General features: G+C 43.7%; 1 protein-coding gene across 6 annotated transcripts in view; it reads left to right on the top strand.

Moving 5' to 3' along the window:
- ADAMTS17 (ADAM metallopeptidase with thrombospondin type 1 motif 17) overlaps nucleotides 1-18,252 on the top strand; it is a 363,335-nt gene that overhangs the window by 56,352 nt on the left and 288,731 nt on the right. For 5 of the 6 annotated variants that reach the window (XM_050799681.1, XM_050799677.1, XM_050799676.1 and 2 more), the window contains one exon: nucleotides 2,110-2,282. The exons of the other annotated variant lie outside the window; for it this stretch is intronic. In XM_050799681.1, coding sequence (XP_050655638.1) covers nucleotides 2,110-2,282 — 173 coding nt within the window. The remainder of the gene's footprint in view (nucleotides 1-2,109; nucleotides 2,283-18,252) is intronic. 6 annotated transcript variants of the gene reach the window in all.

Consider the following 18,252-nt stretch of genomic DNA (forward strand, 5'->3'; position numbering starts at 1 on the left):
AGAACGAGGGTGTGTTGGTTACAACAGAGGTCCTGCTTGGGTGGCCCATCACCTCTGCAGCTTTAAAATGGAAACAAAGTGGCTCTTCACAAATTCCAGGCTGGTCAGGTCAGAGATAACCTGGTTGGTGAGTGTGGGTGTAGGTCAGTAGATTTTCCACCAGTGGCCTCTTTCATTCTGCCAATGTGCAAAGGTAGAGCTACCTAGGACCTTGATTTTGTCTTAGAATGGATACTTTCTTCTCTTATTCCATCACTGAGGCCCAGAAGGCTTGAGAGGAGATGGGCCTGGCTCTGAGGGAGGAGGCCCATCCTGCAGGCTGAGAAGATTTCGTTTTGCAGTTTTGTGATAAATCAGATGACATACTTTTCTCCTTCGAGGGCTTCTGTTTTATCATTTAGAGTTTAAAAGTGATGCTTGTGTTTTTCTCAAATTCAATGATATTTCTTTAAAATACAGTAATACCTGCATATTATATAAATTTGGAAAATACAGAGGAAAATAGGAAAATGAAGATCACATATCACTATTCATATTTTGGTTCTTCCTAGATGTTTTAGTATTTATTTTCCTTTGGGGCCTGAAGATACTTGTATGTAAGAGTTTTGCAAAATCGTGATCTAACTGTGTATGCAGATTTATATCCGCTTCTCTCTCGATCTCTGAGCCATCCTCATAGTATGATTTTAATGGCTGTGTACCTTTTTACTGTTGCTGGCTTTATCTATAGTTGTATATTTCTATTTTTTGCCCTTTTTTGTGATTGTAATTGTGTTGTATAGCACATTTTTGTTTGTAAATTATGACCCATATCTCAGATTATTTAATAATACAGTAGTTACCTCTTATCTGTGGTTTCACTTTCCATAGTTTCATTTACTCACGGTCAACCAGGGATTAAAAATAGGTGAGTACAGTACAATAAGATATGTTGAGAGAGAGACCTCATTCACATAACTTTTATTACAGTGTATTGTTATAATTCTATTAGTTATTGTAAATCTCTTACTATGCCTAATTTATAAACGACACGTTATCGTAAGTATGTATGCACAGGACGTAACATAGTCTAGTAGATGTAGGGTTGGGTACTGTCTGTGGTTTCAGGGATCCACTGGAGGTCTTGGAACATAGCTGCTACAGATAAAGAGGGCCTACTGTATCCACTTGTGGTCCTGGAAAGATTTGGGTCGCTTTATGAAGCCGGTTGGTGCATATGTAGACTGTGTGTAGCAGAGATGTGTCCATATAGGCTAGTGCTAACATGGAAATAACTGTCAAATGAAGGAAAAGCCTTCCTGTTTATATTCGGATTCTGAAAATGCGTGCTGTTCATATTAATCTGTTGTGTTGGTCAGAGGTGTTTCTGTGTACAAAGACTATGGCAGCTTTGGACCTGTCGGTGTGGGCTCTTTAATAACAATAGCTGTTTATCAGAGTAAGATTTTACAGGGATATAGATTATCTAAAGAATCAGTGGAGAATTACTCACACATTTACTACTAATCCTTCCCTATTGTGAGGAAAGAGAAGATTTACATTTTAGCCTGGATGTAGGTCATATGACTTTTCTTCTGATTATGTATTTTTTAAAAAAGCATAGTTTTTTATGTCTACCAACATTTATGGCTCCTGATTCCTGAGTCTGAGAAGAGTTATTGGGATTCCTGCCCCCAGGGGAGTGTCCTGTCCCCTCCGCCCAGCTTCCTCGGTCCAGTTATCCACCCTGGGTGTGGCCTTTCAGACCCCTGCCCGCTTGGTCCAGGCCTCCTTCTCTTTGCATACTTGCATAGCTCTCCATGCTCCTCTGAAGGAGTGGGTTTTCTCTTCTGTGCCCCTCAGCCCCATTGGCCTCCCCGGCTGTGGTGGCAGTTGGGTGTGGACCCCTCATCTGGCCTCATAGCTCTTACCCTTTTGTTGGTTCAGCTCCACCCCACATGAGTGAACTCGGGGCACCCATGTGACGGTGGAGGTTGCTGGGTGCTGGGCCCCTCTAGGCCTGTCGAGACGGACCACTCTCTCGGGCAGGCTTGACAGAAGGCCTGTTCGCTGCATGGTTTTGGAAGTCGGTAAGCCAAGGACTGCACAAATGTCTCCATCATTTTCTAGAAAAGAAGAAGCCGAGGCGGGGCAGGCCTTCGCGGGACTGGCGGGAGCGGAGGAACGCCATCCGGCTCACCAGCGAGCACACGGTGGAGACCCTGGTGGTGGCCGACGCCGACATGGTGCAGTACCACGGGGCCGAGGCCGCCCAGAGGTTCATCCTGACCGTCATGAACATGGTGAGTCCGGAGCTGGGGTCCTGACGTGGGGGGCTCTGTTTTCTCCTTGATGAGAGATCTGGAAGCGGGTGCTGCGTCCTCATCTCCTCAAGTGAGGAAGACACTGGGTTACGGGATAGGGGAACATAGCCTGGTGATTCCAGGCATTGAGGAGGGCAAGTAACTGGGGGACATCCCAATGGGAGAGTGCCTGCCCTCGACTCCACACTGGTGTGGTGTTAAGTGCCCAGATCTGCTCAGTGACGGAGCCACTTGTTACCAGAAGGCTTCCCAAAAGCTTTGCGATGCATCAGACCCAGTCCAAGGGGCATTCGAGGTCATGTGAATCCCAGACCCTGCTCCAAGGAGTCCATAGTCTAGCAGGAGGAACAAATTCTGACTTCTCTGGAAAACAGAGCTTACTGTATGGTGAGAAGTGGGGAGAGAAGTTGCCTAGTTGAGGGAACCAAGGAAGGAGTCAGGATGCCCACGTCTGTCCACGTCTGATTTGTCAAATGGGGATGGAGGGAAACCTTTAGATGGGGATGGGTGGGTGGTGAGGCCGCGCTCCTCAAATGTTAGACCCTGAAGAACCTTCAAGGGCATCTTAGCTTTACCCATCCATTCATTTTCCCAGGTGTTTTTAAGGACTAAGTCATTTGACATGGCGGGAGCGGGGAGCCATAAGGGTGTGGGAGATGTGGATAGGGCTGGGTGAGGGAGGGAGGGCCAGGCATCTTGAGGAGCAGGGGCTCTACCCTGAGAAGTGGGACCACTGAAGGGAAGGGGAGCAATGTGCTGAGGTTGATGTTAGGAAGAACAGCCCAGCAGCTGCGTGCAGGGTGGATTGGAATGGGAAGCAGTGTCGTGGAGCATTGGGGCTGGAGCAAGCGTGGGAGAGGTTGGAGTGGGAATGGAGGAGGGGCTGGCGTAAGAGGAAGGAGCTGCAGGAATTGGTGACTGGCAGGATGTGGGGGTTAGAGAGGCAGGAAGAGGAGGCAAGAGAAATCCAGGCTTCTACACCCAGGCTTCAAGCTGGGCCTCTGGGTTGGCGGTGGAGCCATTGGCTGAGAAAAGGAGGAGGAATGAGTTTGGGGCCACAGCAAAGAGTTTCCATTCTGGACAAACTGAATTCAAGGTGGACATCAGGACAGAGGTCTTGGTGAGAAAGAGGGACACGGGCTTTTTAGCCTACAGCTGACCGCTGAAGTAGGAGAGTGAGCAGCATTGCCTGGCTGAAATGTATCAGTGAGTAGAGAAGCTGTCCAAAGACAGCCCATGGAGCACCAGCCCTGGGGGGATGGGGCAGCGACCTGGGAGGAGGTTGTCCTGAAGAAGGGGTGACAGATGCAGGAGGAGACTGGTTAACAATGCCAGATGGAATGGCATTAGGGAGTGTTGTTGTTAGATGCTTAATGAGAACAAACTGAAAAGTGAATGGGAAGTGAGAAGTAGAAACAGCTACAACTCAGCTGTAGAAACAGCCAAGTTGCTGATCTTGGCTACAGTAGAGGAGAGGGAAGCCTAGTCAGGTGGAATCTGGGTTAAGGGGAACTTTGTAGAGGGAAAGGGATATGAAGGTTCCGAGTGTGAGGTTTAGCCTCAGGCCTGGGCTAGACTCCTGCCCAGCCACTCATAACAGAGAAGAACCTCTCTCAGCTTGCTTCTTATCAGCAGGTCAGGGATTTAGCTCTGGCCACAGTGAGTACGTGGTGCCTGGCCACAAATGGTCGGGCTGCTTATGGAAGGGAGTGACGCGAGAGGACAGGGCAAGGTTAAACGACATGGGTGCAGTGGGGAATGACCCATGGCCTGAGTTTTCAGTGGGGACACAGCATCCATGGATTGTGTTGTGGGGTAGGGAGATGACACATCTATCCCTGGAATCTGCAGGGCCTTTGGGCCAGCTGCAACCAAGGTCTTGAGGTCTAGGGAAGGTACAGAGCCTGGGCTGCCCAGGCCATAGGCACCCTTGTTTGCTTGGTGTGATGAGCTCTGGAGCTCAGGGGTAAGTGCTGGGGAGGAAGTTGGCCCTGACATGAAGCATAAGGGAGGGGCTCAGAGTGCTGGGAGGATAGCGGAGGGCGGTGGTCCTCATGGCTGGACAGGGTCTGCAGGCGGCTCTTTGCCCATGTGTGGATGTTATGTTGCTGAGAGGGATGGCTGGGGTTTTAGAGGTGGATTGGGGCAGGGCTGTGAATGGGAAAGAACACAAAAGCTGGATGAACCCTCCAATGCACCATCGCCGCTGGGATCTCAGCTCTGGTAGTTGTGTAGCTGGGGCTGTGGTGTCTGGGAGGCCTGGTGGCAGGTGGTGGCCTGGACAAAGGATACCAGGATACCATGTGGTGGCCTGGACAAAGGATTCTCCCCTTGTGGGGATGGGATCCCACAGCTTGTTTCCCAGAGACTGAAGGAGGCCCCGTAGTGGGGAGACTCAGGGACATTGCCAGAGTCACACGGGAAGTCACCGGCAGAGCTATGACGACCATGTCAAGCCTTTCTTTCCCCTAACCAGCCGCACAGGGAAATCAATATTGAGGACCCCAATTCTGGGCCCAGTGGGTGTGGGGACCCCCACAGCAATCCTGCTTGTCAGGAGGACAAATCTCTGGTACTTTGTCCTCCGTTTTGTTGAAGACTTTCCAGGACTGCTTTCGGGACGTGTCTCTATCTGTAGGAAATTCCCTCTGTCTCCTCCACACCCCTCACCCCTGCTGTGCTCTGGAGGGAGGCTGCTTTGGCAGCACTCAGAGAGTAGAGGCCTCATGTTGAGCCACCGAACCCACACGTTTCCTCACATGCCAGGCTCTTCTGCAAGGCACACTTGCCAAGGAGGCCCCCGGGACCCTGGGCCAGGGATCTGCTTTCCGACGTGGCCTCGGTGGGCACGTGAGGGTGCCATGCTGCTCCCACTCCTCCTTCAAAGTCATCAACTCTGGAAGTTCCATTAACTTAAAAAAAAATTTGGCAAATTTCTTTTTCTATTTTTTTATTGTGGTAAATGTATATGTAATACAGAATTCACCATCTGAACCATTTTTATGTGTACCAGCTTAGTGGCCTAAAGCACATTCACCTTGTTGTGCAACCACCACCACCATCCACCTCCAGGACTTTTTCACTATCCCCAAAACGGAAACTTCCTACCCATTAAACACTATCTCCCCAAGCCCCTGCCAACCTCCATTCTACTTTCTGTCTGTATGAATCTAATGACTCTAGATACCTCATATAAGTGGAATCATGCAGTATTTATCCTCTTGTGAACAAATGGCTTATTTCACTCAGCATAATGTCCACAAAGTTCATCCACGTTGTGGCGTGTGTCAGGATGGCTTTCGTTTTTCAGGATGAGTAGTATCCCATTGCACGTACGTGCACCACATTTTTCTTATCCATTCATCCATCAGTGTATGCCTGGGTTGTTTCTGCCTTTTGCTATTGTGAATAATGCTGCTATGAACATGGGTGTGCAAATCTCTGTTCAAGTCCCTGCCTTCAATTCTTTCGGGCATACACCTGGAAATGGAATTGCTTAGGTTAACTTTTGATGTTGCTCAGCTGTGAGAAATAGTTCCGTGTTAACTTTGGATGGTGCTCATTTCTGAGAAATAGTTCCATGTTCCTCATGTGCACAAACCCAGGTCTCCCCGGTGGCCGGTTAATGATGGGCTACATTGCTCCAGTCTGCCCGGAGCATGCCTGAGATGAGGGCTGGAGGGGCTTGGCTCTGTACCAGATGCTTTCATCTGCAGATTATTTTTTCTTTCTCTTTTTAAAAATTATCCAGGGCACAAGTGCAAGGAATAAACATTCATTACAACAGCTAAGGTAGTAATAAGGCAGAACTTCTACTTTGATATTTGCTTTCATAATTTATCATCCAGGCAGGGGTGGTTGTTTGATCCCAGGCAGGGAGTGGGAAGGGAATGGGGTTGGTACATGGAGACAGGCCTTCCCACCCGCACCCCTCATGGGCCGTAAAGACTGAAGGGCTCTGTTTCTTGCCTTTGATTGAACACCCTTCACCCCTCTTCAGGGGCTTGTACTAAGACGCTAGAGGCTCAAGAGCCCGGGGCTGAGGGCAGACCTGGGGCCAACATGTGAAGTTTGGATTGAGATGTTTCCTGAGGAGGCCTGCCTAATAAAGGCGATCCCGCTGTGAGAAGGGCTGAGTGTGATGACTCTGAGCCCTTCTGTCATCTATACTTGGGGTTTCCGGGCCCTTTTGATCCAAGCCAGAAGGCAAATGGAAGCAGAGTCATCAGCCCCCGAGCCCAAGTGGGCTCACACCGCAGCAGCCCTTTCTTGCCGCTCTAGCCCTGGACCACCATTCAGTAAATTGAAAAACAAGTTCCGTTTAGACGTGACACCTTGTTTAAACAAGACCACCTCCACCAGCACCTCCCTTTCTCAATTCTTCAAATCCTGGTTTAGGAAATCCAAAGAACTCTCCTGCCTGTGGCTGTTTTAGAAAAGGGCTTTCTGTTAGCAAGTGAGACAACCTTTAAGCTGGGAGGAAGGGAAAGGATTGTGGCTGGGCCAGAAGGCCTGTCATTAGACAAGCCCCCTGGAACAGAGAGCAGAACGTGATGCCAGCGAGCCCATCTGCTTCCCTCCAGAGCATGTTTTCTGTGGGGCTGTGGGATGGGAGTGGCCCTGTCTCCTTAACCCCTCCAGATTTGGAAGGAAACCTGCTAGAGTTGGTTGCCACCTTCATTCCAACACATTTCTCTCCGAGTTGTGGGAAATAGCATGATTCGTGCTGATGGCCGGGCACCCACTCCCTCCCACCCTCCCACTTAGGTCTCTATGGTCAGAGGCTTGGCTCTCCCATGTATGCTGACCCTACTGCCAAGGTAGAACTCAGACAGGACCCTATCCCTAAGGCAGACTGGGGGCTAACAGTGCCTCAGAGAGCTGATAACATGGCCAAAACTGGGAGAATTTGGCATCAGGTGTTGGCTCCAGGTTTTCATAGCATCTCACGGTTTTGATATATTCGATTAGCATCAACCACTGGCCCCAAGGGAAGATGTGAATGCTTATGATGCACCAGCTGTCCCAGACAGCAGATAAGTGCCTCCATGTTACTGCCTTCTCATACTTGGTGGATTTTGTCATTCCCATTTTACAGAGAAGGAAATGGAGGCTTGGGACGTGACACAGCCAGGATGCAGAGCCTGTGAATACACAATAGGGCAGGGACTCCAGCCCAGGACTGAGGAACCCCATGTTACCTTGTTGAAGGTGACAAGCATGTCTGGAACCCATCCTTTCTTTCCATCTCCACCCTGGACTGACTGCCATTATTTCTGGCCTTGACAGCTGCTGGAGCTTCCTTGCCAGGCTCCTCACTTCCATTTTTTTCCTCCTTGAATCCTTGCTACAGAATAACCAGCAAGGTCCTCTTCCGACAGAATTGGAACTTTGCCACTAGGCAGCATTGAGCCCCTCTGTGGCTTCTCCCTGCCTTGGACGGGGAAGGCCCCCCACCGCCTGCCTTTCATGTGGCCCTTCAGCCTGTGTGGCCAGGGCCCATCTGCTTTGCCATTCTTTTTGCCATCTCAACACTGACTTTCACCACGCAGCCCGAATTTGACTTACTGTCTTTCTCAGGAATGCTCTGCTTATGTGTCTTGCAGAATGAGTTCCTCTGCCTTTTAGGACTCTGTGCAAATGTCCCCTCAGAGGGACCCTTTTTGCTGATCCCTCTGATGAGGCCCACCCTGTTTTCCTCATCATAAAAGTCTGCTCTTTACTGGGTAGTCCTTATCTGAATTTACAATTCCATATTTATTTGCTTTAAAAAAAAAACCATTCTGCTGCAGAGGTTTTTAATGCCATTGAAGTTAAGCTGGTGTAAAGTCAGATTAGAGTGTTATAACTTTAATCCTAATTAAATATAATCTCCATAGTAACCCCAAAGAAAATAAGTAGAGAATATACACAAAAGAAAATGAAAAGGGAATTAAGTTTCACTACGTGTGTGTGTGTGTATATATATACACATATATATACATATATACATATACACACATATACACACACACATATATATATAAAAGAAAGAAAATCAAATCAGCTAAACACAAAAGAAGTCAGTAATGCAGGAAATGAGGAACCAAAGCTATTACAAGCCATATAGGAAACAAATAACAAAATGCAGAAGTAAGTCCCTCCTTATAAGTAATTACTTGAAATGTAAATTAATTAAATTTCAATCAAAGACAGAAATTGATGGCAGAATGAATTTTTTAAAAATGTAGATCCAACTATATGTGGTCTACAAGAGACTTACTTTAGATGAGACACAGAGGTTGAAAGTGAAAGGATAGAAAAAGAAATTCCATGCTAATTGTAACCAAAAGAGGGCAGGAGTAGCTATACTAACATCAGACAAAAGACACTTTAAATCAAAAAGCTTACAAGAGACAAAGGGGATGTTATGTGTTAATGAAAGGTCCAATATAGCAAGAAGATAGAACAGTTATAAATATTTACACATCTGATAATAGATCATCAAAATATGTGAAATGAAATGGATAGAATTGAGAGAAATACACAGTTATACAATAATAGTTGGAGATTTCAATCCCCACTCTCATTAGTAGATAGAACAACCAGACAGAAGAAAAGGAAAGAGAAGACTTAACACAATAAATCAACTGGACTAGCAGACATATACAGAACACTCTACCCAACAACAATAGAAGACTTTTTTTCCCTCAAGGGAACATGGGACGTTCTGCAGGATAGACCATGTGTTAGGTCACAAATTAAGTCTCAACAGATTGAAAAGATTGATATTATACAAAGTACCATCACTGACAACAATGGGGTGAAGTTAGAAATCAGTAACAGAAGGAAAACTGGAAAATTCACAGATTTGTAGAAATTAAACCACGTACTATTAAATAACCAAAGAGTCAAATAAGAAATCACAGGCGACATTAGAAAATACTTAGAGATAAATGAAAACAAAAACACATGTCAAAACTTATGGGACAAGGACAAAGCACTGCTTAGGGGGAAATGTATAGCATGTATAGCGGTAAACACTTACATTTAAAAAGAAGAAAAATCTCAATCTAACTTTACAACTTAAGGAACTAGAAGAAGAACAAGCTATTTTGTTCCTTCTGCTAGCTTTGAATTTAGCTTTGGATTTAGCTATGGATTAAAGCAGAGAGAAAAGGACAGAAAAACAATACAGCCAATGAAACCAAGAGTTAGTTCTTTGAAAAGATTAAGAATATTGACAAACCTTAACTAGATCGACTGATAAAAAAAAGTCTCAAATTACTAATAACAGAAATGAAAACAGGGGCATTACTACCCATTCTACAGAAATAATAAGGATTATAAGAGAGTACTATGGACTATTGCATGTTAACAAATGGGTAACCTAGATGAAGTGGACAAATTCCTAGACACACAAAATCTACCAACACTTAATCACAAAGAAATAGGAAATTTGAAGAGTCATAATTAGTAAGGTAATTGAATCAGTAATCAAAAACCTCCTAATAAAGAATAACCCTGGACTTTATGACTTCACTGGTAAACCATACCAAACATTTAAAGAAGAGCTAACACTAGTCCTCCTGAAATTCTTCCAAAAAAGCTGAAGAGGAGAGAACGCTTCCTAACTCATTCTGTGAGACTGGCATTCCCTGATAACAAAGCCAAAGAAAAGAAACAAAACTACAGCCCCTTATAAATAAGAAAACAATAGTCCATATATTCATTGATGTAAAAGTCTTGAATAAAATACTAGGAAACAAAATTCAATAGCATATTAAAATGATTATATATCATTATCAAGTGGGATTTATTCCTGGAATGCAAGGATGGCTCAACATAGGCAAACCAATAAAAAAAAAAGTGATATATTCCATTAACAAAATGAAGAATGATCATCCAATTTATACAGGAAAATAATTTGACAAAATTCAGCAGCCTTTTATAATAAAAGCACTCAATAGACTAGGAATAGAAGGAAACTACCTCAACATTATAAAGGTCATATATAATATACTCACAGCTAATATTACACTCAGTGGTGAAAGACTGAAAACTTTTTCTCTAAAATCTGGAACAAGGCAAGAGTGCCTGCTTTTGCTACTTCTATTCAACATAATACTGGAAGTTCTAGCTAGAGCAGTTAGACGAGAAAAAGAAATTAAAGGCATCCAAATAAGAAAAGAAGTAGTAAAATGATCTCTGTTCACAGATGATATATTTATTGTATGTAGAAAACCCTAAATCTTACACATATACACAGAGAGAGACAGAGAGAATGCTAATAAATTCTCTGCAAAGTAGCCATGTATTAAACCAACTACAAAAATCAGCTGCATTTCTATATGCTAACAATAATCTGAAAAGGAAATTAAGAAAACAGTTCTGTCTTCAGTAGCATCAAAAAGAGTAAAATACTTAGGATTTAACCATATGAGGGAAAGAGTTGTACTTGGAAAGCTGTAAAACATCAATGAAGGAAATTAAAGAAGACATAAATGGAAAGCCATCATGTTCATGGAGTGGAAGACTTATTGTTAAGATATCAATGCTATCCAAAGCAGTTTACAGATTCAGTGCAATTTCTATCAAGATCCCAATGACTTTTTTGCAGAGATAGAGAAATCCATTCTGAAATTCATATGAAATCTCAAAGGACATTGAATAACCAAAATCATCTTCAAGAAAAGAACAAAGTAAGACTCACGTCCTCATTTCAGAATTTACTCAAAAGCTATAATAATCAAAACACTTTACTGACATAAAGACAAACCCAAAGACCACTAAAATGAAGTAGAGCTCAGCATTAACACTTATGTAGATGGTCAAATAATTTTTGATAAGGATGCCAAGACCCTCAATATAGAAGTGACAGTCTTTTCAAGATTTGGTGCTGGGAAAACTGGATATCTATATGCAAAAGAACAAAGTTAGATCCTTATCAAACATACGCAAAAATTAACTCAAAATGGATTAAAGTCCTAAACAGAAGAGGTAAAACTCTTAGAAGAAAAAATGGGAAAGGTTTTGTGAGATTTGATTTGGCAGTGATTTCTTGGATACAACACCAAAAGCACAGGCAGCAAAAGGAAAAATAGACAAATTGGAATTCATCAAAATAAAAACTCTTGTGCTTCAAAGGGTACTATTCACAGAGTAAAATGGCAACCCACAGAATAGGAGGAAATATTTGCAGATCAAATATTTTATAATATCCAGCATATACAGAAAGCTTCTAAAACCCAGGAAGGAAAAAAAAAGCAATTTAATTTAAAAAATGGCAAAGGACTTGAGTAGACATTTTTACAAAGAAGATGTACAAATGACCAGTAAGTACATGAAAAGATACTTAGCATCAATCATTAGGGAAATGGAAATTAAAGCTACAATAAAGTACCACTTCACATCCATTCCCATGGCTATGATAAAACAAAACAAAAACATAAAACAGCAAAACAAAGCAGAAGAGAAGAAGTGTTGACAACGATGTGGAAAAATGGGAAATTTTTTACATTATTAGTGGAAATATATAGAAAACGGTACGATTCCTCAACAAAACAGAATTACCATATGATCCAGCAATTTCACTTTTGAGTAAACACCCAAAAATGTTTACTCCAAAGCAGGGACAAGAACAGATATTTATACACCAATGTGCATGGCAGCATTATTCACCATAACTATATGGTGGAAGCAACCCAAAGTGTCCACAGATGGATGAGTAGGTAAATAAATATAGTATATAGGTATAATGGAATATTATTCAGCCTTAAAAAGGAAAACAATTCTGACACATACTATAACATGGATGAGCCTTGAAGACATTATGCTACATGAAATAAGCCAGTCACAAAAGAAAAAATACTATGATTCCACTTACGTAGAGTAGTGAATTCACAGAGACACAAAGTAGAATAGTGCTTGCCAGATGGCTGAGGGGGAGGAGAGAATGGAGAGTTGTCTAATGGGTACAGAGTTTCAGCTTTATAAGATGAAGAATGTTTTGGGGATGGGTAGTAGTGATGGTGTATAACAATGGGAATATATTTAATGCCACTTAAGTGTAAGCTTAAAAATGTTTAAAATGGTAAAATTTTATGTTATGCATATTTTACCACAATTTTTAAAAACATCCTACATATCGCCTCCCTTTGCAGTATCTGTAAGCTCATCAAGGTGGGACTATGTCTATACCATCAACATTTACTCAGTGCCTGGTACTTATGCAGGAGATGATCCAGAAATATTTGTGTAGCCAGTGAATGCATAAATGAATGACTGATGCCGTATACCAACATCCTTTGCAAAGGATTCAGTGGAAACAAACACTGGCTTTACTTTTTTAATTCCTTGGCAAATTCGCTTCTGGAAAGCCTTTTGTATTCCAAGCACATCCCACGGATATGGTGTATTAAACTCTGTTTGAAAGTGTTTATGCATAAATGTAATAATACGTTTACCCTTCCTACACAGCCCCTGAGGTAGGCTACTGAACTATGCGCCATCTCCTCTAGGTCTTGTCTTTTACCAAGGGTGGTATAAGATGGAGAAGATAGAACATGCATGGTTGAAAAGAAAAACAGCACCAAGAAAGAATACCTGGCAGCTACCAATGGCTTCTTATCCACAACTATTGAAGAAATAGCTCCAGAGTCACAGAAGAAATGGCTGCAGTCAGAGCAGATCCACCTTGGCCATTTTTAAGGGCTTATGAAGCGTGGAAGAGGTACCAAAGAAAACTGGCATCATGCAAAGTGGTCTCATTTTTGAACAAGGAAGAAAGGAGTCTTGTAAACCCTAGAGCAATGCATTTGGCCCTTCTTGTATTGGTTGGGGATTTTGATTACAAGCAACAGGAGCTGGATCTGGGCTGGCTGAAGTAGAAAAGGAATCCCAGTTTTGGAGGTATAGAGGGAGGCATCCAGCATCCAAATGAGGACTGAGTCTCCAAGCTCAGAGTTTGGGGAAAGTCTGGAGGGAACTTGGGAAGCCAGGCAGCAGGAGAGATTGAGTGAGGGCTGGTCATGCAGGCTTGACCTCTCAGGCTGGATTCCTGCTGCTGCTTCTCTGTCCCGAGAACATTTCCTGACTGCCTGCTGTCCCTCCTCCAGGATTCAGAGCCCTGAAGGGAATCCAGGGAACAGGACTGCTCTGGGGCTGCTAGGGCTGGCAGAGTGAGTCTCCATCCACTGAGGTTTCAATGGTGGGAAGAGGGTCCCTGCCATTCTCTAGAGCTCACCTCCTGGGAACAGTTTAACTCAATGAATACAGCAGTAGTTTCTGTTTGGCCCCTAAAAAGTAAAAATTAAAAATCAGTCAATCAATCAAAATCCCAGCAATGTGTCTAGTTACCACAAAGTCTAGAGTATGAAAGAAGCTTACTCATATAACATATGACCCAACACCTCTACTCCTGGGTACATAAAGAAATGAATGGATAGTTTCTTTAGCTGCGCAGAAGCTCTTTAGTTTAATAGATCTCACTTGTCAATTTTTGTTTTTGTTACAATTGCTTTTAGGACTTAGTCATGAATTCTTTACCAAGGCCGCTGTCCAGAAGGGTATTTCCTATGTTTTCTTCTAAGGTTGTTATAGTTTGAGGACTCGCATTTAATCTTTAATCCATCTTGAGTTAACTTTTGCATATGATGAAAAATAGGGGTCCAGTTTCATTCTTCTGTATATAACTAGCTAGCTATCCCAGCACCATTTGAGTGGGGAGTCTTTTCCCGATTGCTTATTTTTGTTAACTTTGTCAAAGATTAGATGGTTGTAGGTATGTGGCATTATTTCTGGGTTCCTTTTCTGTTCCATTGGTCTATGTGTCTGTTTTTGTACAAGTGCCATGTTTTTTGGTTACTGTAACTTTCTAGTATAGTTTGAAATCAGGTAATGTGATGCTTCTGGCTTTATTCTTTTTCCTTAGGATGCTTTGGCTGTTCTGCTCCTTTTCTGGTTCTATATGAAGTTTAGAATAGTTTTTTTCTAATTCTGTGAAAATGATGTTGGTAGTTCAATAAGAATACAACCTACAGGTTGGGAGAAAATATTTGCAAACTATCTGACAAAAGTCTAACATCCAGAATCTATAAGGAATTTGAACAGTGCAAAAGCAACCCCATTAAAAAGTGTGCAAAAAACATGAACTGACACTTCTCAAAAGAAGACATACACATGGCCAACAAACATATGAAAAGATGCTCCACATCACCAATTGTCAGAGCAATGCAAATCAGTACTACAAGATATCATCTCACACCAGTGAGAATGGTCATTATTAAAAAGTCAGAAAAATAACAGATGCTGGCAAGGCACAGAGAAAAATGCTTGTACACTGTTGGTGAGAAGGTAAATTAGTTAAGTCACTGTGCAAAACAGTTTGGAGATTTCTCAGAGAACTCAAGACAGAACTACCATTTGACCCAGCAATCCCATTACTGAGTATATACCCAAAGGCATATAAATCATTCTACCATAAAAACACATGCATGCATATGTTCATTATGGCACTATTCACAATAGCAAAGACATGGAATCAACCTAAATGCCCATCGATGGTAAACTAGATAAAGAAAATGTGGTAATATACACCATAGAATACTACACAGCCATAAAAAAGAACAAACTCATATTCTTTGCAGCAACATGGATACAGCTAAAGGCCATTATCCTAAGTGAATTAGTGTGGGATCAGAAAACCACATGCTGCATATTCTCACTCATAAATGGGAGCTAAACACTGGGTACATGTGGATATAAAGATGGCAACAATAAAATAGAAAAATGGATAAAATGTATTTGATAGCACAACAGGGTGACTATAGTCAATAATTGCACATTTTAAAATAACTAAAAGTGTAAATGGATTGTCTGTAAGACAAAGGATAAATGAGTACTCCATTTACCCTGATGTGATAATTATGCATTGTATGCCTGTATCAAAATATTTCATGTACCCCATAAATGTGTACACCTACGACATACCCACAAAAGTTAGAAATAAAATTTTTTAAAAGATGGCAACAGACCCTGGGGACGACTAGAGAAGGGAGACAGGGAGCGGGGCAAGGGCTGAGGAACTACCTATGGGTACTATGCTCAGTACCTGGGTAATGGGGTGATTCCCAAACTTCAGCATCACGCAGTGTACTCATGTAACCAACCTGCACACGTACCACTGAATCTAAAATAAATGTCGACATTATAAATAAAGATATATTCATTTAGACCTACCATGAAGATAAAAAAAAGAAATGAAAGCAGAGCCTGGAAGAGATGTCTGTACACCCGTGTTCACAGCAGCATTATTCACAATGGCCGAAAGATGGCAACAGCCAAGGTGTTCATTGGCAGATGAGCACATAAACCAAATGTGGAGTGTCCATACAATGGAGTATCATCCAGCCTTAAAAAAGAAGGAAATTCCCACACATGCCACAACATGGATGAATACTGAGGACATTATGCCAAGTGACATAAGCCAGTCACAAAAACACAAGGGCTAAATGATTCTGCTTACATGAGGTAACTGCAGTATCCAAGTCATAGAATGAGGGTGGGGTTGCGGGGACAGAGAGTTAGTGTTTCTTGAGTATAGAGCTTCAGTGTTGGAGGATGAAAAGCATTCTGGAGGGTAATTGTACAACAACATGAATGTAATTAACACTACAGTTAAGTACATGGTTGTACACTTAAAAATGGTTGAGATGGTAAATTTTATGTTATATTTGTTTCACCAGCAATATAAAAACAATTGACACACTTAGTATATGCTAAGGACCCTTGTGTCCTCTCCTGGGATAGAGTAGGGACCACTAGAGGTCTCATCCTCACAGAGCTCATGTAGTAGGAATGACAGGCAGCATTCAACATGCACATTAGTGAGAAGGAAAACCAGAGCATGGTGAGTGCTATGCAGAGAACCAGGTGACAGCAGTGACAGAGGTTTCAGGGTCATCTCTCTGAGAGGAGTGAAGTGGTCTTAGAGGGGAAGGTATTAAGCCAACATAAGCAGCCAGCCAATGGTGGTCAGGCTGGCATTGGAGAAGCACAGAAATAGCTGGTTGCTTGTGTGTGATGGGGGGGTGGTGGGGGCACAGTGAGAAGCAGACAGGCCGACCTTGCAGGCGGGGACACCAGGGTGTGGAAAGCAGCTTTGTTCCAGGCAGTGGGAAGCTGCTGCATGGGCTTAAGCAGAAGAGTGATGTGCTCTGGTTAGTGTTTTAAAATATGCTTCTGCCTGCCTCTTACCTGGGGGAATGGAGTTCGGCTCCTGGCTCTGTGTCCCTGGCAAACCCCTCACCTGTGCAGGTAGGTGTGGAGGGTGAAGCCTCCATCGAGCCAGGCGCCCGAGCTGACCCAAGCTGCAGAGCGGTGCTCTGGTCCCACTGTTGTGGGTTTTCCGGATGTGCTGTGGTGCTTCCTGTGTATGTCACGTGATTCTCCTTTGGTTGGGATGGCGGTGACACAGGAGCAGGAATATTTTAAAGAACAAATTGCAGACGGAAACAGGTGGTGCTGATACCAGAAACCGTGGGTGTGGGCAGCCAAATTGGAAAATGGGGCCGCTTGACAGAGCTTTGGTTGTTCTTAGCTTCCTTAACGACCGTGGAATGGAATGAAAAACCTGAGCTGTTCCAGGCAAGTTCTGTTTCGAGGGAAAATGACCTCAATTTTACTAAATTACCATGTGAAAGAGACAATAAGCCTCTCTCTGGTGACCAGCAAGACTAGCATCGTGCTAGAGCACTCTGGTTCCCATACTCCAGTGAGGGTGGAGGCCCTGGAGCAGGGTGGGGAAGGGGCATTGTTCAACACAGATGGCCTGCCCAACCCCAGGGTCTCTGATTCAGTGGGGGCTGGGGTGGACTCCAGAATGTGCGTTGGACTCCAGAATTTCCAACAAGTGCCCAGGTAACGTCGGTGCTGCTGCTTTGGGGACCCCACTCAGACACTGTGCTACAGAGCATAGCTTTCTCCTGTTTGGGGGTCTTAATAGCGGTGTATGCAACCTAAGAGTGTCACCCACAAGTCCCTGTCTGGCTCTAGGGAGACCTTGGATTATACAGGCAGGTGGTGCCCTTGTGAAGCCCAGCCTGGTGTGGTGAGCAGCTCCTCTCCTTGTGCCTCCTTCTATGGTCCCTGTCTGCCCCTCCCTTACTGTGTCCCCACATTGCCTAGCCAGAGAAGCCGTAGTGTGCTGCTGGCAGCAGGTCCACCCTGCTAGGCCCCTAGGCTGCCAAGGAAATGTGACAAACACAGCCAGGGCTGAACACTTGCTGGGACGCAGCCAGAGCTGGACGCCGGAGACAGAATTTCCAGACGCTTGGCTGTGCTGTTCCCGCCCCAACCAGGTGTCTCCCTAAACATCATGTAGCCCTTGCCTCGAAGACTTCTCCTGAGCATGAGTTTCCATGGGAAAAGAAAAGCAGAGACTTTGTTACATGTCTTTGAGGCTTGTGCCTTGTGTTTTGTGGCTGTCATCGGATTTTCTTCTGGCTCGTCTGGCTTGGCACAGGACCTCAAGGGAGATTCTGAATGTGCGCCTTGCCCTGTGCTCTGAGCTTTGTCAGAGCCTGTGATCAGCACCTGGCAGGTGACAAAGTGCTTGAGCTGTGCTCAGGCTTTGGTACCTGCTCTCTTGGATGTCAGTGCCCTAGTTACATGTCAAGAGGAAATGTCTTCTTACAAGGCTTGCTAAAGAACATTATTTAGAGCATGAAGCTTTATTTTTTTAATGAGTTAACTTTGTACTTTTAATTGTAGTAAAATGCAGTTAACATGAAATTTACCATCTTAGCCATTTTTAACTGTGTGGCTCAGTATTCTTATGTTCACATTGTTGTGCAATCAATCTCTACAGCTTTTTTATCTTGCAAAACTGAAACTCTGTACCCATTAAACACCTTCCCATTTTTGCCTCCCCCGCGGCCCCTGGAGCACGAAACTTTCGCATCCCCCTTCC

The sequence above is a fragment of the Macaca thibetana genome, chromosome 7, assembly GCF_024542745.1.
Source record: "Macaca thibetana thibetana isolate TM-01 chromosome 7, ASM2454274v1, whole genome shotgun sequence".
NCBI lineage: Eukaryota > Metazoa > Chordata > Mammalia > Primates > Cercopithecidae > Macaca > Macaca thibetana.